This window comes from Talaromyces amestolkiae, assembly GCF_001896365.1.
Source record: "Talaromyces amestolkiae strain CIB chromosome Unknown scaffold24.1, whole genome shotgun sequence".
Classification (NCBI taxonomy): domain Eukaryota; kingdom Fungi; phylum Ascomycota; class Eurotiomycetes; order Eurotiales; family Trichocomaceae; genus Talaromyces; species Talaromyces amestolkiae.
Window position 1 is genome coordinate 487,606 of NW_024468060.1, and position 21,053 is coordinate 508,658.

The 21,053-nt window shown below is 45.2% G+C and overlaps 5 protein-coding genes across 5 annotated transcripts; 2 read left to right on the forward strand and 3 right to left on the reverse strand.

The window, feature by feature from the left end:
* Positions 1-698: 698 nt before the first annotated feature.
* On the reverse strand, positions 699-4,164 carry BHQ10_009480 (uncharacterized protein; the record flags this gene model as incomplete). Its single annotated transcript, XM_040882400.1, has 7 exons — positions 699-2,029; positions 2,081-2,750; positions 2,803-2,937; positions 2,994-3,089; positions 3,630-3,843; positions 3,897-3,973; positions 4,027-4,164. 7 exons carry the CDS (start codon positions 4,162-4,164, stop codon positions 699-701), a joined length of 2,661 nt encoding a protein of 886 aa, XP_040737982.1.
* A 1,506-nt stretch (positions 4,165-5,670) lies between these two features.
* On the forward strand, positions 5,671-9,196 carry BHQ10_009481 (uncharacterized protein; the record flags this gene model as incomplete). The annotated part of the gene is made up of 9 exons (XM_040882401.1): positions 5,671-5,802; positions 5,872-5,948; positions 6,007-6,309; positions 6,377-6,643; positions 6,714-6,729; positions 6,784-6,882; positions 6,944-7,078; positions 7,138-7,792; positions 7,866-9,196. The coding sequence occupies 9 exons, from the start codon at positions 5,671-5,673 to the stop codon at positions 9,194-9,196; spliced, it is 3,015 nt and encodes a 1,004-aa protein (XP_040737983.1).
* A 1,490-nt stretch (positions 9,197-10,686) lies between these two features.
* Positions 10,687-11,532, reverse strand: BHQ10_009482 (uncharacterized protein; the record flags this gene model as incomplete). The annotated part of the gene is made up of 3 exons (XM_040882402.1): positions 10,687-10,888; positions 10,968-11,156; positions 11,213-11,532. 3 exons carry the CDS (start codon positions 11,530-11,532, stop codon positions 10,687-10,689), a joined length of 711 nt encoding a protein of 236 aa, XP_040737984.1.
* Positions 11,533-13,219: 1,687 nt separating this feature from the next.
* Positions 13,220-14,157, forward strand: BHQ10_009483 (uncharacterized protein; the record flags this gene model as incomplete). The annotated part of the gene is made up of 2 exons (XM_040882403.1): positions 13,220-13,663; positions 13,789-14,157. 2 exons carry the CDS (start codon positions 13,220-13,222, stop codon positions 14,155-14,157), a joined length of 813 nt encoding a protein of 270 aa, XP_040737985.1.
* A 2,124-nt stretch (positions 14,158-16,281) lies between these two features.
* Positions 16,282-19,281, reverse strand: BHQ10_009484 (uncharacterized protein; the record flags this gene model as incomplete). The annotated part of the gene is made up of 10 exons (XM_040882404.1): positions 16,282-17,059; positions 17,113-17,351; positions 17,434-17,734; positions 17,814-18,029; positions 18,203-18,381; positions 18,444-18,551; positions 18,616-18,692; positions 18,760-18,867; positions 18,963-19,055; positions 19,107-19,281. 10 exons carry the CDS (start codon positions 19,279-19,281, stop codon positions 16,282-16,284), a joined length of 2,274 nt encoding a protein of 757 aa, XP_040737986.1.
* Between the last annotated feature and the right edge of the window lie 1,772 nt (positions 19,282-21,053).

Sequence of the window (21,053 nt, forward strand, 5' to 3'; positions counted from 1 at the left end):
GTTCTTGGTCTTTTGATTTTGCTATTCCTCGAACGCGAGGCGAACCGTGTTGAGTGAGTTCTCTCCAGCTGACATAGAGAGGTGCTCAGGAGTAGATGTACGATTAAGGAGTAAATGTACGATTCTTAGCTAGAACGTGAAGGTCCATATATTAGCAGCTTTTCGTTGCTCCTTAGAAGCCTTAATTGAAGGCTGCGAGCCAGCTTGCTGACTAATACCCGCTAACAAGACGGGATCACGTGCCCTAGAAACAGTCGCGCATCCGGCCTGCCTTACAAAAGCTTTTGTCAGCTTGCATGACGTGGGAGAAAATACGTGCGTCGCGCTCCGCCCGCATGTCACGTGTACTTACTGGTAAGTCTCCTGGTAGTTCTTAGCAAGTTGCAGCGATGTCATATTTATATTAGATAGAAATTACGCAAACCGAGCTATCAAGGAGAGATTGGTGCTGAATGCCTGTCATCAATCATCATTATTGTGACGACTACGGAAGCTTCTCCGAATACGGGCTGCTTCGGATTTTTTTTTAAAAAAATGCCACTGCTTTTCTGCCATGGCGTTCGTGCAATGGGCGCGATAGGAAATTAGTTCGCAAGGAGATCAATACCTATCCTTACACTTATGTTGCGAAATAAATATTTTCCTCATCAAACCATAATGATGAGGTATTTACAAATATAGCCACTAAGACTCGTTCTCTAGTATGCCCCGGCTCGCTTTTCATATACAGGCTGCTCCGATGCCACAATGTCACACAGCGCAGAACGCACTGGCGTGGAATTGGTCAAACGGAAACCGCCCAGTTTCGCACCACCGTTCTCCTGAGCCCAAATCGTTAGTGCGACCCAGTTTTTGCCTTGATAATTCAATATTCCCTGTGGCACGGCAAACTCCGTTTGGGGTCCGATATGTGGCATGAACTTGCCGAATTGATATCCGTTAACATATAATTGCACCCTGTACGGCTTCGTGGTGGCGGAATCGTCGCTAAATACGAAGGACAGCGGGACATCATAATATCTAGGGAGATCGAGATGAAACGAAGTGGAGTAAAAGCCGACGCCAGCTTTGTCCAGCCCGGTCAGAGGACTGGATGTCTGCCAGTGGTCACTCGGTGGATCGGGTTGATGCCAGCCTTGTCGTTCTGCGTAGAGACCTCCTTCATTCAGTGGACCACGCGCAAGATCGATATAGTCCTCGCCGCCGAGATTTCCCGTCAGTTTCCAGGAAATGTCATCTTTGTTATGGCCCGAAAGGTTGTAGTCGAGTATACCCCGTGGGTTCTTCAATTGACGTGGGGGCCCTCTCCATTCTTCGTCGAGACCCATGATCTCGACAATAATCGTCAATACGTAGCTGGCTCCTGATTCGAGAGACGGCAAGTTGAAGGTAGACGACTGGGAGTCACTTGAAGGGCTCCCTTCCCAAGAACCTATAAACGTCTGGTTAAGCCAGACGGAACTTCCATACGCTGTACCACCTTGAGTCTGCATAGTGAAAGTCTTTTCTAAGCCATTGGCGGTGAAGTGGCCGCGGTAAAGCAGGGAGCCAGTATGAAATCCATAATCAGATGAATAAAGAGAAACAGGGGTTTTCAAAGGGGCGACAGTGTTATTGGTCGTATTGTGATTAGCACTAATCCAAGCGCTGTCGTCATAGATTGGTTGGACTTCTGGCAAGCTATTGATAAATTTCCATTCTAATTTTGAAAAGTCCGGAAGAATGAGGTCTGGACTCGTGTAGTTGAACTGTGCTATCCAGAAGTCGTTCGCATCCCTATTGTAGCTGAATTCCTCACCATTGATGAAAAGGCACTTGACTGACTTTGGAGCTCCAATAATTTCGACTTCTGTGGTGCTGTTGAAGTCGGCTGTGACATGCAGTTGGTCACCTTGTATGTAGGCTGTGCGGACAAGGTAACCGGCTTTAACAATAATTGAGTTTTCAACGGTACTCATCGTCGTAAAATCAGTCTTGGAGGGTGAATTATCAAGTTGAGGGACCCAATAATTGTATGCGGTGTTACGATCTGCACGTTGTTAGCCGTGACATACCGAAGAGCAGCTACTTTAGATCTCACCAATGAGTAAAATTAGTAGATTTTCAACTTTAACGATAATTCGCGAAGATGATACATCCCACGATATAACAGACTGGCCGTTCACAGACTTTGTTAGAATAGAAGACTGTTCACCACTCAATACAATAGCCGCCGACTTCGAGGAAATTGCAATCTCATGATGCTCGCCTGGCCCGCCGTAGACTATAAGCACACGATAGTCGTGGAACTTTTTCCAAGTAAGTACCTCTGCTGTTGAGTAAAGAACATTTATAGTCCCAACTTCATAGTCAGTGACATGGAGCTTAGTGTCGCGGCCATTCAAGGTCAGTGAACCTCCTAATTGAGGCACGGTCAGAGTACCAGCGCTCGTTGGAAGTTTAAGGGTATAGTTTGTGGAACTGGTACTAGCGTAATCAGTATGTCTGACGACGAAAAATGCGGAGTGAGTATTTTGCCCAATCAATGGAGTCACTGTAAGGTCCGCTGTTTGTGTATACTGTGTCGTTGATGCGTTGCCAGGTACAGCATCGAGATACGAAGGCGAGACTTTGAGGAAGTTACCAATGAGTTTAAGTGCGCTATACTTCTCACGGTTTATTTCCCGCGTTTCAGATATCGCTGCAGCGTAGTCATAGCTCGTGTACCCTCCTGGATAGCCGAGGTTGCCCCAGTTTGTGCCGCCGTATATCTGCAAGGAAATCAATGGTTGTTGATCCCGTTCGAAGAAATAGAAATCTCACCATGTACAAATTCATAATAGCAACTCCAGCGGCCAGGTTGTTTTTGTAGAAGACATTTTCAAATTGAGCATTGAATAGAGCACTACATTTGTCGTAACCGGGCCCTCCCCAAGCACCGAAGAAACCGCCTTGGAACTAGCAAAATTATACAAATGAGTGTGCGGAGAGAGAGAAAATTCCTTAAGACGTACCTCAACAAGTGACAAAGGAGTCGACGGGCTTTGCTGCATGTGACGCTCCAGGAAATAGGTAGGCAGAGCTCCTGAAGGCCATAACGACGCATCATCCTAGTTTTCCGTTAGGATAATGAGCTACATCGACTAAATATGATATGGACTCTACACAAGACCCAATACTAATCAAGACTGTTAACATATCGAAGACCTAATCGGCTTTCACAAAAACTTACGGGTAGGCGTCAAAACCATAAATATCCACTGCCCCTACTCCGGACCCTGGTACGGCGTCTGCAGCGGGCCACTGGTCATTATTAATGAACGGAATTACGACTCCCGCTTCTCTGGCAGTGTCCATAATGTTTTGCATATATTGAGGGTCAACGGTTGAGGCGTTTTCCCACGGAGTATACTCATTCTCGGGCTGATAGAGAATGATTGGGCCAACCGTTAGTGATTTGATTTTTGGCAATTGTACGGGCAACGCTTGTCAAATATCTATAACGAAAGGATTTTAGTCATGCAGCAAGATACCGAAATGTCTCAAATCAAGAGTCCATACAATTTGTAATTTTTCATATATTCAGGGTCTGCACTTCGCAAAGTCCCAGGAACTCTTGAAAGCCAGCCTGGGAAGCCACCACCGGAGACTTCAGCGTTGATATAAGGACCGGGGCGGGCAAGAAGATAGATTCCCGCTTGAGATGCTGCGTCAAAAAACGGCTGCAGATTAAAAACACCATCTGCGCGATAGGTGCCTCGGTTGCCTTCCAAAAGAGCCCAGTCGACGTAAAACGAAACCGTATTGAAGCCGAGGGCTTTAACTTTCTGGAACACGTCGAGATGAAGCGATTGGACAGGGAGGCTAGAACTCAATTAGATGATTTATTGTAGGATATTGATTCATTTGAAATGTACCGGAATGGATGTATTTCACCAGAAAAGATCATGATTCTCTCTCCATGGATATAAAGCGATTGATTATCCCAAGTCACCTGGCAGTGTCAACAGAAATTTCGTAGATGGCGCGAAGTGCCATTTTTCTTACGATATCTTGCAACAAAGCGTGCTTTTCGCCATTCAGGTGTTCTGCAACATCGTAAGAACCATTTCGATTGGACAAAGTGTTTCCTATGACTTGCACCGATAGACAAGCTAGGGCCAAGACTGCAGGAGGAAGTTTCATGTTTCGAGATGGCTGTAAGCAGCAACCAGCTTTGAGCTGTATTCAGATATCAGAAACGCCTGTGGATGCAGTCTACGCACTTTTGAAGATAACAACGTAGGATATGTTGCGCGGTCATTTAAATATTTTAATGCGTTCATTTGATTTTCCGGATAAAGAGAGAATATTTCGCTGGCAGATGAGAGATTCCCAAAGTCCATTGGAAAGAATTGTGGACCCAATCTTCGTATCCCGAAGACATATGCAGGGTGGACAGGTATCGATCAGCGGGGCATGGAGCGTACATAGTACATATCTATTCAAATTTCTAGTCCAGAGATAATATCCGGCGGGGAAGCGGAAAAAGATAAACATTATTAGATACAATGAAGGCGGCATAACGAAGATAGGCACGTAGGTTTGCTTACTAGACTAAATTATATACTACAGCTACAGTATGTACAAATACCATTACAACGGTGCCAACAACGCTCTGCTGTTCCTTATAATGTTAAGTGCTGTAAATGCTATCTGGGCCTAAAGGCGATAGTCATTGAAATATTAGACGGGAATAGGAGCGGATGTCTCCCAATTCGATCTACCATAAATGCCGAGAGCATGTTTTCTATCCAGTTGGTAGTTGCGTAGATTCCGTGGAGCTTACTTGAGGATGCGAATTGAACTCCAGCTCCAGTTACTCTGAATCTGAAAGATGTCTAGGGTCGTCCATGTAGCAACTGTGGAGCAAAGACTTCGAGGGAGGATGGCTTGTTTAGTGCTATGCTCTTGCCCCCACCTCGTATGGCCTCCAATTACCATCAACTCACGTCCCTACAATTATTATTCCAGTGGGCTTGTGCCGTGTCCTTTGGAAGTTATACTATGTACAAGTCAACTAGACCTCCAACCTCTTCAAAAACATCAAACTATTTCAAACTATTACAAGCAGTGAGGAGTCACTTGTGCCAATTATCCTTAGTCAAAACCGACACATTCTCCGCCGCTAGAAAATGCACCGCAATATCAAATTTACTGGTCTAACTCTACAGTCTGGAAGTATCCAGGCACTAACAACCCCGGATCACCCTTAGGTTACTTTCGTTTCCCAAAACGAGAAATACAAAAGGATCGAGCCCCGGATCTGGTTAGATCATCTGATTTTCAGCCCGTTTTGCCAAGATGCGTGATATTACAGCATTACAGCCAAATAACTACGGCCGACTTGGGATTACAAAGATAAGTTGACATTTTTATTTTGTTACAGGTAACACGGTCACATTTCTGATCGGCGCGTCAATACCGTGTTACTTCCTATTAGGCTAAATGACAATGTTTATACTCCTCGAGTATCATGATCGTTTTTTATGAAGTTGCTTTCTATTCCCAGAAACAGGCTGTTGACCTTTTTAACCCGTTGTTTGTGCAGCGGAAGAAGCACATAACCAAGTAATTAGCCATTGCTATATCGTCTTTCAGCAACTTTAACACTAGCTCATCTCATATCGCGAGCAGAGTTTGAAGAAAGTCATGCTTTTCCCGTATCGCATTACGGCCTGCCTGGCAACCCTTGTTGCTGCAACTGTCGCGAGTTCACCTCCGATGTCGTTCGATGTCGTGAAACGCCAGGCGCCAGAAGGTCACACGCCTTTACAGACAAATGTACGGATTACGAGATACCAAGTAAAATGCGCCATCTCAGATTGAATTAGGTACTAAATAACTTTTTAGGTGACTTGGGATTCACAGTCTCTCTTGATTAATGGGGAGAGAATCATGATACTTAGCGGTGAATTTCACCCTTTCAGGTAAATAGAACATTTTGACTTTGAGATGGGGAGAAAAACTGACTGCTGTGCTTTATAGGCTTCCAAGTCCTTCATTATGGCTTGACGTGTTCCAAAAAGTTAAAGCTTTAGGATTCAATACCGTCAGCTTTTACGTTGATTGGGCTTTATTGGAAGGAAAGCCCGGTGATTTCAGAGCCAATGGTGTCTTTGCTCTGGATCCTTTCTTTGACGCAGCCACGCAGGCAGGCATTTATCTCATTGCGCGTCCGGGTCCCTATATCAATGCCGAGGTATCTGGCGGCGGCTTTCCTGGATGGTTGCAGCGGTTGAATGTAACGCTCCGTTCCTACAATATGTCATATCTAGAGGCTACTGATAAGTACGAACATATTTGAGCCGTATTAATACTTAAAGGATTGTCAGACTGACGGTGTTTTGGGAAATAGCTATATATCCCACGTGGCGGGTTCGATTGCTAAGGCGCAAATCACCAATGGGGGTCCGGTGATTCTGTATCAACCGGAGAATGAGTATAGTGGTGGCTGTTGCGGTGTGTTGTTCCCAGACCCTAATTACATGCAGTATGTGGAGGACCAGGCTCGCAAAGCTGGGGTTACTGTACCCTTTATCAACAACGATGCGTGGGAAGGAGGGCATAATGCTCCGGGAACTGGACTTGGCCAGATTGACATCTACGGCTTTGATAATTATCCGTGAGTGGAATTTCACTCCCCTTTCTCATTTCTTTCAATGTTTCTCTCTCATTGACTAACCGAATTGCAGGCTTGGCTTTGATTGTGTAAGTGTACATCTTTCTGGACGGCAAATTCAGAGATTTTAACTCATTGCTCAGAGTGACCCAAAAACATGGCCTGGTCTTTCCGGCATGGCTACAGACTTCTATTCAACTCATCTGCGTATTAGTCCTAATACTCCACTATCTCTGGATGAAGTATGTAATATAGATTGAATCCATTTTGATCTTTCGGGAATATCTGCTAATCTTCGAGAAGTTCCAAGGAGGGTCATTCGATCCTTGGGGCGGAACGGGATATGCAGGATGTGCTGCGCTTCTGGGTCCTGAATTCGAACGTGTGGTATATAAGAATAACGTCGCGTCAGGAGCCAAGATCGTCAACTTATACATGGTGCGAATAATTCAATACCTCGCCTCTGTCCTTGCATGCACTTGACTAACATTTACCAGATTTACGGTGGCATGAACTGGGGAAATCTTGGCTATCCTGGAGGCTATTCCTCCTACGACTACGGTGCTGCCATAAGTGAATCCCGTAATGTGACTCGTGAGAAGTACAGTGAACTCAAGCTTCTTGGCAACTTCTTGAAGGCTTCTCCGTCGTATCTAACAGCCTCCCCTCAGAGTGCCTCGTCCGGAATTTACACAGACACCACAGATTTGACTATAACCCCGGTTGTTGGCAATACTACGGCGTATTTTGTTGTCAGACACAACAACTACACCAATCAGTCATCGATCAGATATAAGCTTAAACTTCCCACTAGTGCTGGAAATTTGACCGTTCCACAGTTAGGAGGTGTTTTATCGCTTAATGGACGAGACTCCAAGATTCATGTTGTCAATTATGATTTAGGGGGGACTGATCTGTTGTACTCTACCGCTGAGATTTTTACGTGGAAGAAGTATGCTAATGGTAAGATCCTGGTCCTTTACGGCGGACCCGGTGAACACCATGAACTAGCCATCTCAAGCACCTCACAGGCGTCCATACTTGAGGGGCTGGCAAGAACCGAAAACATTGGTCAGCATACTGTCGTAAGCTGGGACGTCGCTTCTACTCGGCAAATTGTCGTGATCGGGGATATGAAAATCTTGCTGCTGGGTAAGAGTTCTTAGGCACCATGCTTTACTAAGTGTTTGTCATCTCCACGAATGAATTATTGACCGAAGCTTAGACCGAAATTCCGCCTATAACTACTGGGTTCCCGAATGTCCCACCGAAGGCATTTCACCTGGCCTCAGTACTCCGGAGAAAACGGCCTCTTCGATCATTGTAAAGGCAGATTATCTTGTCAGATCCGCACATTTGCAAGGCGCCGACCTCCATCTTACGGCGGATTTCAACACAACAAGTGCAATTGAGGTTATTGCTCCTCCAAAGGGTGCTCATGCTCTATTTGTTAACAGTCAAAAAGTGCCTTTCGAAGTTGACAAGCACGGGTTCTGGACCGCTAAAATGCCTTATGTTCCCCCCAAAATTGAGCTTGTCGATTTCAAAGCGCTTGACTGGAAGTATCTAGATACGCTACCCGAACTTTCGCCTACTTATGATGACTCTACTTGGCGAGACGCTGATATTCCCCATACTACTAATACATTTCAACCACTGAACACCTCAACCTCGTTGTTTGGATCGGACTACGGCTTTAACACCGGCTATCTCGTGTTCCGCGGACACTTCGTTGCTCGAGGTACCGAAACCGACTTTTTCATCGAAACACAAGGTGGCACTGCGTTCGGCAGCTCAGTGTGGCTAAATAATACACATTTGGGCTCGTTTGCAGGAAATAGCATCGATGAGGACTCTAATCAAACCTATTCACTTCCTCCCTTAACACCTAGAGAGCATTATACGATAACAGTTGTGATTGACCAGACTGGCATGATGGAGAACTGGGTCATTGGGTTAGATGATATGAAGGATCCCCGCGGAATAATAAGTTATCAGCTGTTTGGCTCTAACGATACTGCAGTCACCTGGAAGGTAACTGGGAACTTTGGCGGCGAGGATTACATGGATAAGGTTCGCGGTCCTCTCAACGAAGGCGGTTTGTATTGCGAGCGCCAGGGTTTCCATCAACCTCAACCACCAAGCGATTCCTGGGAGACTTCTAGCCCATTCGAAGGGATTTCCAAACCAGGTATTGCGTTTTATTCGACAAGTTTTGAGCTTGACGTTCCGGACGGATGGGATGTTCCATTATCCTTCCAGTTTGGAAACAACACCAGTCCTCCTCCTAAATACCGCGCAATCCTCTTCGTTAACGGATACCAATTTGGTAAGTACATCAACAACATTGGTCCGCAGACTCAGTTCCATGTTCCGCAGGGAATTTTAAACTATCAGGGAACAAACTGGGTTGGTGTGACTCTGTGGGCTCAGCAGCCGAATGGAGCTAAATTAGACGGCTTTCAACTCGTCAAAGAGACGCCAGTCTTGTCTGCTCTCGCCGGAATCCGTTCAGTCGAACAGCCTAGGTACTACGCTCGAGCGGGCGCGTACTAAACCCGTTCATTTCAACTCATTCGCGGGATTTGAGATAGATTTTTGTTTATCTGGATCTCAATTTGAGAGTGCAGTGCCGAAATCTCCTCTTATAACTTTGTATGTGTTATAGAGAGCCCATAAGTCTTCGCGGAATTAAATCTGAAGTTTTAGTATGGTGTGGGCTGTGAGAATAGGAGTTTCGTACATTCTCGAATATTAGTTGTAATAACTTAGCGGGAACGCCTTTCAACGTCCTTCTTGTTCGGTGTCTTTCACCTTCGAGTTGGTGAACAAGATGAGCCGAGAATAGCTAATATATCTGCCTAGATATAAATATCTCATCTAACATATGATATTGCTGTAGAGAGGCCAAAGTTGGTCCCTATAAAAGAGCGTGGTAAAACGGTTTCGTACACTACTACGCAGGTTCAGTCACCAACCGATTACCGTAAGTTGGTGGATTCGCTTGGAGCTCATTTAGCCAGCTCCATCCTGCTCTAGGTTAATTTATGACCACCCAAGACGAAGTAAACCGAAGGAATTACTTAAGGGAAGAAGCTCTAGCACTTATCAACAATCCCAGTTCAAGTCTTGAGCTGTTAGGTTATAACTCCGGCTAAGCCTAAGCTTCCAGCTTCTCAATCAGTTGTGCATCACCAATATCAGTGTAGGAACTGTAATATTCTCAGACACAGGTTGACTAGCACTTAGTTTTTTTATATATAATATATATTCAATTTATATACAGGTTTAAAATTAATATTATAAAATTAACATTGAGCGCGTGTCCGGAAATAGGTGGCCAACGCACGTACCGATCACATTAACCCCGCGAACAACTTCATAGTTAAACCACACTGCACCCACCTTAACGCACAGGGCAATAACTTGTACAGCCTCCGGAATCCCGGGCCAATGCACGGAGACAGATCGCTCTTGCGTTGGAAAGAACCCAGCCAGCGCCCACCCGGGACTTCCTCCGCGTGGAGCATGGGTTACCCGTCATGTATGGGGGTACTCCACAAGTCAAGAGATTCGTAGGAACCCCAGGTTTCCCTATGTGCAGCCTCGCGTCGGCATGCAATATATTCAGCCAATAGAATACGGTAAAAGCCGCCGCGTCGATCCATGCCTCCCTCTGTCTGTGGCGCCGCTTCGATCCCGTCTACTAGTACGTAGACCAGGTACGCCGCCTATCATCTAATTAGGCTCTATTAATGTGCCCCACATCATGGATAGTTTACTTCAGTGCCACTCCGTAATATTTTGTACTCGCTACGAGTTGAGTTACTACGTATAACTTTTGCCGTCATACGTGATACGGTATTGTGGGAATAGATCATATAGTTTAGCTAGGGGGGCACAAAGTTTGCTGAGACACGATTCGCATTGCTACGAATTGCTAAATGCGGACTTCCCCTTTGGGTGTTGCTCGTTCGTCTCCGTTCATCGAGTGATGAGACACTTTTTCGCCGAGACTCTCCGAATCTTCTCACAACGGCAAAGATTCAAAAGCCTACTGCGCCCCAGGATTCTGCCGTATAATTGCCTCTTCCGAACTCCCAGCCACCCATAACACTATTTAAATACTGGTCACTGGTGTACCAGCCGTTGCTAATTCCGTGGTTAAAGAAAGGCCAGAGACTCCCGGAAAACCAGCCCGGGTTCTCGCGGTCGAGGTAGCTCATGGTATGGCCACCGCTGGGCCACCTACGTGCAGAGTCTTGTATTAGCTTAGGCTCATCTTGAGGGAAGTTAAGGAAAGGAAGGGTTCCTCGTTGAGACTTACGTGTATAAATATACATCCCATGCTTTGCCTCCTAGACTCACATTGGTCTGCCACGGAACGGGATTACCATTTGCATCATAATGGTCAGATAGAGGCTTGTTTGGAGCCTGATAACCGAACCAAATCATGATCTCGTTGATAGAATTACGATCGGTAGGTGCATAAACGGGATCAATAAAGATATCGTAGCTAATACAGATTATTAGTAACAGGATTCAATCGATTGCCACCGGGTATCATCTTACCAAGCGTCATATCCGTAGCCTGGTTCTGGATAGGCGTTCTGGGAGATCCAGGTGTTATGAGTCTGACTGACATCCTTCAGTTGTTTCGGCAAAATGTGAACTGGGGACCATGTGCCCCAGTCTTCTCCAGTGACCATGACAGCAAATCCCGTCCCTTCGGGGGCAGTCACTCCCCAAGAATTGTCATTCTCATACCATGGAGCGATGGTACCAGAGGTGGAAAAGTGCTTCCAGTAGTACGTACTTGATTGAGAATAAACCGAGGCACTGAGGCCTAAGAAAATGAAGGAGCACAGGGGTAAAAGAGATTTGTACTGCATTGTGACAGTCTGTCTGGACTCTGGTGGATGGTAGCCTTCACTATGATGGTAGGAACGGCGGTATTTATAGACGAATATTTCTCTGCGTCGTCTTGGTTTTCTAGATCCAATTATTTAGTTGATAGAAAATAAACTAGTTCTATATTTGTTTCCTGCGTCTACCCCTCCAAACGGCATGTGGCCAATGGACTATGCACGTTCGACAACTTCACTGTGCACATCTTCGCCTCTTTTACTTGAAATAGCCGACAATTTTCCTAATATCCGTGGAGAAGAGATTATTAGGCAGTCATCATCACGGCCCCTTCCCAGCCCCTTCCCAGCCCAAATGAGGTCAGTACTGATCTCCATATTTCATTTAATCATTGCGAAATTTTACACTGTATCTGTTACAACTAGCAAAGTTTGATGTCGAAGACACCCAGGCAAGATATGAGTTAAGGATGTTAAGACTAAGATTCAAGGAGCAAAGCCTGTAGCATCACACGCCTGTGAGGCTGCTGTTAGATCATGTATCGATCGATATTTCTTGACTCTCGGAGATTAAACTTAGGCTTATTCATGGATGGCCATCATCTTAGCAGCTATCACAGCCTATCAGAGCTTGACAAGCTATCCACAAGTCAGAAATCTAACTCTAATTTGGGCGGGGAAATCAGCAACAAATGCCGAAACACGATGGTAGAGAGTACATGTGCCGGCGGGGTCCCCGTATTCCTCCATATTTTAGCCAGGTTGATGTGATTTGCCTAATAGGTACTGTAATCACGAGATGAGGAATTGGACAATGGATATCAGGAGACCAACCGCGGGGAATATCCCCGGAGAAATGGATCGGGCATACGGAGACCTCAGGCTCACCAGAGTCAAGAGCTTTGGACCCGTCGCTCCTGAATATTTAACTTTTTATCAATAAACTCAGAACTTTCTTTACGCCAAAGCAACAGTGAGTGAAACACCGAAACAGAAACATATACGCTATGCATGGACTACTAGCATTAGTTAGGTTTTCCTGTTTCATTAGTTAATTGAAATCCCCACGTACATTTAATGAGTTAAAATTGGTACCACTTTTGCCACTCATTCTAATCTGCTCTGGTGCAGAGATCTTGTTAAGTTTCGAGGAGAGGAGCTACGAAACGAGTACGAATCCGTACGGTACTTGCAGTGTTGACGAGGATGAAATGAGCAAATCTCCCGCGGAGCTCTGCAGGGCTAGCATTTCTATACTTAACCTTATCTGCCTCTAAAAGGTATGGTATATACAGATGGCCGCGATTGGAGTAACTGTAGACCCGATGGGATTGGGCCTAGCTTTATTAAAGTATCTATATCACAAATATTATTCCGTATTTCAGGGTCTACATTTAACCTGAACGATACGAAATGAGGGGGTTTGGAGACAGCGTCGAGCCACTGCAGATAAATTCTGCCGGACTGAGTTCATATGGAGAAACGGAGAATAAATGAATCGTATATGTGGATAAATTAGTTTTGAAAGAGAGACCAGGATATATTAGTTAGTCCAATAATTGTCCCCATAAGCCAAAATAGCTATAAAGGTGCTTATCAGCCCAAGGAAATTTTAATGTTTTAACCATCTCCAGGAACGAAAGTAGGGAAAGAAAGAGAGAGCGAAAAAAGATCCCAAAATCGCAACAATAATAACATTCAATATAAAATTATGATGATCCACTCATTTGCTAGCGCTCTCCTCGCGCTGACCTTGCCCATGATTTTACCGACGGCCGCTCAGACAACAGTTCGCTATATGCCCTTGGGCGACTCGATCACTGAGATCACCTGTTGGCGCTCACTCTTGTGGACGCAGCTACAGGAAACGGGCTATCAGAATGTCAACTTCGTTGGGTCCATGACGGACGAAAATCCGGCTGGATGTAGCATCGAGAACTATAACCATCATTCTGAGGGCCACCAAGGGTATTCAGCGGTGGGTATTGTGAACGGCAACGACCTCGTCGGCTGGCTAAACAATAACCCGGCCGACGTAATCACAATGCACCTGGGGACAAACGATATCTTTGGGGGGCAAACCACCCAACAGATCCTCAACGCGTTTACGACGCTGGTCCAGCAGATGAGAAATTCGAATCCACGGATGAAGATCATTGTATGTTCGCTAATATTATCTTCTACTCCCCTTTGCTCTCTATTCACGCACGCATATATTAACTACCCCTATCTCTATTCTCACCTTGACTAAAGAACATCTGATTAATATAATAATCTCAAAAGGTGGCCCAAATCCTCCCTATTTTTGTTGGCTCCGACAATACGCAGGTACAGGCCTTGAATAGCGCTATTCCTTCCTGGGCCGCCTCCCAAAACACTACCCAGTCCCCTATCTGGGTTGTGGACCAGTACGACGGGATAGCCCCATCCGACTTGCGAGACGACGTCCATCCAAATAGCTCTGGTGATTCCAAGATGGCCGCCAAGTGGTACCCAGCGGTGGTGGGCGCAGTGAACACAGTCCTGGGGGCGACAACGACTACCCAGAGTCTTTACGGCCAATGTGGTGGTCTTGGATGGACGGGACCTACGGTGTGTGTTTCGCCGTATACTTGCACTTTTGGTAATGAATATTACTCGCAGTGCCTGTAATCGGTAGTATTTATCCAACAGGTGTTCTAGCGAAAATGAAACATTACAAGCATATAACGCCTGGTAAATAAATCCCTCCTAACGGAGTCCTCGTTTTAGCTTAGCGATCAAATTCATGTCTATTATTTCACGCTTCAACACTAGATAGTGACTCTTGGCCGTGGCAAGCTACAATATAGCAATGACTACTGCTAGTACTACTATAACAACCACATATACCTTGCCTACGCTTTCATATAGCATACGGCCAATAGACTCCTACGTTCGATAGCGTTCACTGACTAGACTTCATCTTTATTACTGAATAACGCAACAAAATTTCCTAATATCCGTTGAGTAGGTTCCATCACGGACACGGTAAACAATACAAGTAGCGGCGGCGTTCTCGTATTTCCCACCCCTGGAACTCAAGCCGGTTAGCAAATGAAACAACTAGTTGCAAAATATCCGCAGTTTGAATTGCGGCCTGTAGAGGTCCACTTGGGAGAGCAAGGATTGTCAAAAACCGGGATTCAATTTGCCGATTTTTACATCCATCCGGGGTATTGCATTCAAGCCGAGATTTAGCGAGATCACGCTAGAAGCAGATGTCAGAACTAGATACCGGTAAAGTTCAGCCAACCAGTTTTGCTGAAAACCGATGCTAGTCTATTAGAATGGGGATACGGCGGAATTGCAGTCGTCCATACATCCCCGAACTGATCTTCCCCATCTCCATATTTCGCATCTCCGCTCTACTTTTTTTTGTAGTTATTGGTGGTCGGGTTGCAGTATTGCAGGGCTAGTTATGGCACATGACCCGGCTAAAAAAGTTAATGGGATCCCATACGTCGGCAGTATTTGACGACCTTACTATGAGCAGTCACAAAGCCCGCCGTTTCTACTGTGCTAACTAGGATATCGGGTCACCCAACGGCAGTCAACTCCGTCCCTATTGGTCAGTCAGTGAGTGTTTGTGTCATGTGATCGACCGCATCAAGAAGTACGTCCGTGATATGCTATGCTTCGAGATTGGATGACCCATGTTTAACACTGATGTTTTGGTACTAGTATTGCACTGGTGATCATGTAGCGTTGTTTTAGCCCTAGGCGGCTAATCTGCAATCTCCACACAGGGCATCGAGTGGATCTGATAAGCAGAGTCTTACATCAAGAGACTAACCCAAAATAGTAAAAACGGGAATGCCCATCATCTTAAAAATACTGGTTGATAATTACATGTTGGGTTTGGCATATGGCATTTTGCAGGGGTGAGATGATTCCAAAACTGTAGTATGAACCAAGTAGAGAGTTTCGTTTCTTTTCATTGATCCGTATCACTATGCCAATTGTTGAATTCCTGGTGGGTTGTGGTTGCGAAGGCACAAGTTGGGTTTTGGCATCCTAGGTCTGGAATCCTGGACTGTACCGTTGTAAAGGGCCTCCTGCATTCGCTCTTTTCATTAGGAAGTGGCTGTTGCAGTATGACCTGCCGACACAAGTCGTGGTAATCTTCGCCATCGAGTCGGAACGATGTGAATCGTGACAGCGCGTTTGGTCTCGAGTTGTAGTTTTGGACATTGTGAGAGCCATGCGTCTTGACCAACACGAAACGGATACTCACTAGATATCGTGGTATTAATAAAGAATGAGATTCTGCGCCCACCCCACTTGATGGTATGTGTAAATTATGGATTTTCTCAACGTTCCGTTGATTTGAAGTTGTGAAATCTTCGCCAGAGACGATGCCCACGTAAATGGTCTGCGACCGCGATAATCTTAAGCGTTAATCATCTCTAACATAGAAATGAGATTAGGTTGGGGGAAAAAAATACGTAGACTTGAATTTCGGCATCCCAGGATATTAAATTATAAATATAGAGAGTAAAGCCTTCGGCCTGTACTTTATCTTTACTAGTAAATTCCTCTCCTACGGAGTCCCTGCTACTATTTATCTAGATGAAAGTGACTATCGATAGAAGATAGGCAGTAGTATTAGTCTTGCTTTTAGCTTTTCCGACACAGATTGACAGAATTGTTCATGAGGAATGAGCAAAATTGATCCTATTTACGATAACCCTCCTCACTTTTCCTCTACACACGCTGCGTCCACAGAATACATCAACACCTTCGACTCTCTCGCGACTAAGAGACATACAATGTCGCACTCCCTGCGATATCTGTAGCACTCCTAGCAATTTGAATAGTAAATGCACCTGGCTCAACAGTGTATTGCATCTTTTCATTCCACAAACCCAAATCTTGGACTGGCAGCTGAATCTGAACGCGCACTGTTGCCCCAGACTTGATAAACACCTTCTTGAACCCTTTCAGTTTCCGATTCGGAATATCGACGCTGGCAATGTTATCAATAACATAGAGCTGGACCACTTCTGTACCATCCACTGGGCTTGTATTGGTGACCTGCACCTCTACCGTCACGGTATCAGATACAGTGGCATTTGCCTTGTCCAAGGACACGGCCGAGTATGAAAATGTTGAGTACGACTTTCCATAGCCGAAAGGATACCAAGGTAACGGTGTCCCAATCACATACTGGTGGCCAAAATGTATAGATCCGTCGGGATTGACATATCCCGCATCCGGTGAAGAAGTTCGACCAGAATTGAGATAATCATAGTATATGGGAAGGGAGCCAACATCATGTGGAAAGCTGACCGGGAGTCGTCCAGACGGATTATAATCACCGAAAAGGATGTCTGCAAGTGCATTTCCTCCTTGTTCAGATTGGTAGAATTGTTGAATAAGAGCAGCAGCGCTATCGGCAATCCAAGACTCGGAGACCGGCTTGCCCGAGGAGAAAACCACGATGGTAGGAACACCCGTTCCAGTAATAGCGCGTACGAGGTCAGCCTGCGCCCCAACGAGGTTTAAGCTGTTAACGTCCACGTGTTCACCTGTTCTAGCATATAGTCAGCTAACGTACTCCTAAAGCGAAGACAAAGAGAGACGTACGTCGCATTGAGTCCCTGCCAGAGTTCATTTTGATCCCTGGACCATGTACCAACAACGACGACTGCAACGTCCGATTTCTTAGCTGCGTCGATGGCTTCTGGAAAACCGGACTGATCATTGCTCCAGCGCTCGCATCCCATTGCGTAATTAATGGTCGCTGAATTGCCAACAGCAGCTTTAATTCCGTCCAAAGGGGTAACGCCGCGGGCCATACTCCCTTTAACGACGTAGTCGCCGTACTAGAATATTCAATACAGTTAACATACAGAGGTCTGCTGTACGAATACTAGCGATAAAACCCAAGTACGCAAGTTGACTTACATTCACGAATCCATGAGCCATTGGCCCAATCACTGCAATACTTCCACTTTTCTTTAGAGGCAAGGTGTTGTTATTGTTCTCCAAGAGAATGATTGATTCTCGATCAAGACTGTATGCTAGCTGAACCGCGTCAGAGGTGTGAATTAAAGCTGACCACGTTTGGTCTGCGACGGAAGCAGGATAGGGATTTTCAAAGAGGCCCATCTCAAACTTAGCCCTCAGGAACCGAGACACCGCTGTATCAACCGTTTCTATATCAAGGCGACCTTCCTTGACCAGCTGTGGGATTTGTTTGTAGTTGCTAAAGAGCGTTAGAAAGCATACCGCTAACAAACCACTGCTTTGGAGGTAGTGAAGGCGAATATAAACTTGGAACGTACTAGGAACCACCGCCCATCTCGACATCGGTACCGGCAGGAAGAGCAGCCAGAGTAACTGCATCGGAATCAATAGGGCTTGCTTCGCACATTTTGAAGGTATTGCATAATCGGTCTGTCGCTCCAGCATCGCTGATTACATAATACTGATAGTCCCATTCTCCTCGGAGGATGTCATTAAGCATATGGCTATTTGCGACAGCCGGGACACCGTCGTATCTAGATCTCCTTGTCAGTTGGTCCTGGTTGATAAGAGTGTAGTAAGCATTACGAATGGTATGCTCCCATAATCCCCCATGCACCTGCATCAATAATTGCCCTTTTGTAGGATGGCATCCAACTGTATCCGGCGTTAGTACTGTCTTTTACGAAGCGAATAGTTCATTGCGTACGTAGTACGAAGCTCCCTCTCGCCGCCATGGACAGGGCCTGTGTTCAGTCCTTGCTCCGGCGCTGAAAAACCGAGGAAATGCTTCACAGTCGCAGACACATTCTCACTCTGCAAGCCTGTGACAACCGAGTAGGCAGTTTCGCCAGCTAGATAAGGGTCTTCAGAAAAGCATTCCTCTACCTAAGAGACTTGTAGATGTCATAAGTAAATGTAAGAAAAATGAGTAACTTGAACTAACGTACCCTTCCATAACGCAGCTCCCTGGCTAGATCACCGAGTGGCGCGAAGAGTTGGTTCACACCGATAGCAGCAGCTTCGCGAGCGATAGCTTTGGCCATATCTTGCACCAGCTAGATATATTACGCATGCTAGGTTAGAAAGGAACAGCTAGATCAAGTGGCAAGTGGATTGTACCGTTGGATTCCAGGAAGATGCGAAAGCAATTGGAGAATTAAAGATGGTTGCATTTATCAACAGAAACCCGTGGATTCCTATAGCGCGATTTTAGCAAGTACAGTTCGATGGGCTGTTCGGGATCCTAAAAAAGAATTAACGTACCCTCTGATTGAACGAGAGCGGGGATTCCCAGTCTCGTTTCATTGACGAGATAATCTTGAGCCTTTTTAATATTCTCGGCAAGCCACGATGCCGGAACAGGATATCCCACTGGAGAATATAATTTTGTAAACCATCAGCTTATTCTAGTTCACTTTTCATTTCATTTTCCCCAGTACTGAACAAATATGAAGGACCAGTCTTACCATAAAAGCTACCTGCTTTAGTCTTCATGTTATCGGCAAGGCCCGACTGGTTGAAGGCTCCAGTGGTAGTATCCATCCAATTGCCAATATCACCTACATGCACGTCAGTTTCACTACAATGGTACAGAATCATTGTCTGCACACCTTGCAATAATTGAGCTGCCTTTTCCTCGATCGTCATTCGGGACACGAGATCTTTAACCCTCTCGTCCACAGATACATGCGGGTCCTTGTATTTTGGCTTGCTGGAATTATTGTCCGCTGTCGCTGCCGTGGCAAAGGCCAGGCCGATTGCCACGAGAGACGTGAATTTGACCATTTCAATGTTTGAGCTATAGAATCCGATAGGAAGAAGGGGGAGAGATGTTGCACGAGGAAGGGTAAGACAATCAACGTACTATGCCGGGGAATAGCACGCAATATATGAAAAAGCGAAATGATATGGAGCTATCCCTTTCTCCACAGTATAGTTTCAATTCATTCGATGGCAGGTGGATCAAAAATATTCCTTAGCTATACATCAGGGATTATCTCGTTTACCAATCCATAGTAGGAAGTCTCACTCATCTACAGAATTCAAATCTTGGTATTTTACAAGCTTCTGTTTATCCAGAATGGCTAAATCAGTAGTCTATTCTAGAATTTAAATCGTAGTCAGCGCTTATTACTTTATGATTTATCCGGTCAGTCTCTGAAATTGGGGGTGGATGCTGTGTTCCGGTAGAGACTGTTCTCTCCAATACTAGATTACTTGATCATGCAGAAACCTAGGTTAAATCTGATTTGTGTTTGTTATTCAATTTATTCTTAACACCATTCTAGTGAGATTGGATTATTACAAGCGTATAACGCCCTAGAAATAAACCCCTTATAATAGAGTCCTTGCCTTTAGCTTAGCAGTTAAATTCATACCTATTTTATGCTTCAACACTAGATAGTAATTCTTGACCGTGGAAAGCTAAAGTATAGCAATACCTACTACTAGTAATACTACTTTTACTACAATGATTATATGTATCTTGCCTGTACTTTTATATAGCATATAGCTAATAGACTCCTATGTTTAATAGCGTTCACTGATTAGACTTTATCTTATTACTTAATAACGCAATAAAGTTTCCTAATATCTATTAAGGAGATTCTATTATAGATACAGTAAATAATACAAGTAGCGGCGGCATTCTCGTATTTCCCACCCCTGCAACTCAAGCTGGTTGTTATTTCGTAGCTTCTATGCAGGCTGCCTATTACGGAAGGTTGAAATTTGGAAATTCGTCCCATCTGAGATCGATTTACCCCTCATCGTTAGCCCCGGCATTCAACACCCCTGGTTGGTTGAGCCTTATTGATTTCCACATTCTACCCATAATGATCACAAAGTGTCCTAGAATCTTGCCAGAGCCTGAGGAAATCTGGGGTTCGAGTTTCAAGACTTGTACTAACCACTACCTMCCAGTTATCCCGCCATGCCATATTTGACTCTCTTCAAAGATGAAGCCACTTAGGATACATCCGCCCAGACTGTAATATTTCAACTCGATATAGACAGGGGAGCTACGCGCCTCAGGCACCTGCAAGTATCCTCGCTCAACCACGTTTTTCATCTGCTATTTCAAAACCTCTGACCTTCAACTTCCAATTGGAATCTCGACAATTTTCAACCCTGGCCAGCACGAATATCGACATTCTCGACCACTTGAGTATTTGATTTGACACCGTCACCGACGACCTGTCATCTGCCTATCGACTTCGTTGTTTTGTCTAATGTAATCTTTCCAAACTTGAACTGGTAGTACCGCAATCCATACCGAAACGAAAAAAACTATGGGAGAGAAGTATCAAGGACATACTAGTGGCGAGAGATAAGAGTGCCATTAATCTGCCGCAAATCGCCATGTCGCTAGTAGCTCGGCCAAAGTCCACACAGTTGACTGGCCAAAGCGGTATGATGCCGAATGGACGACGCCTTTTCACAATCAGGGTACAAGGGATGGATTTCTAGAGGTATTCAATCTGGTGTACATAATCTGAACAGTTCGCCGGACCTAGTGCTCTCTTATTCAATTATTAATTAGGGTAATAACTAAGATA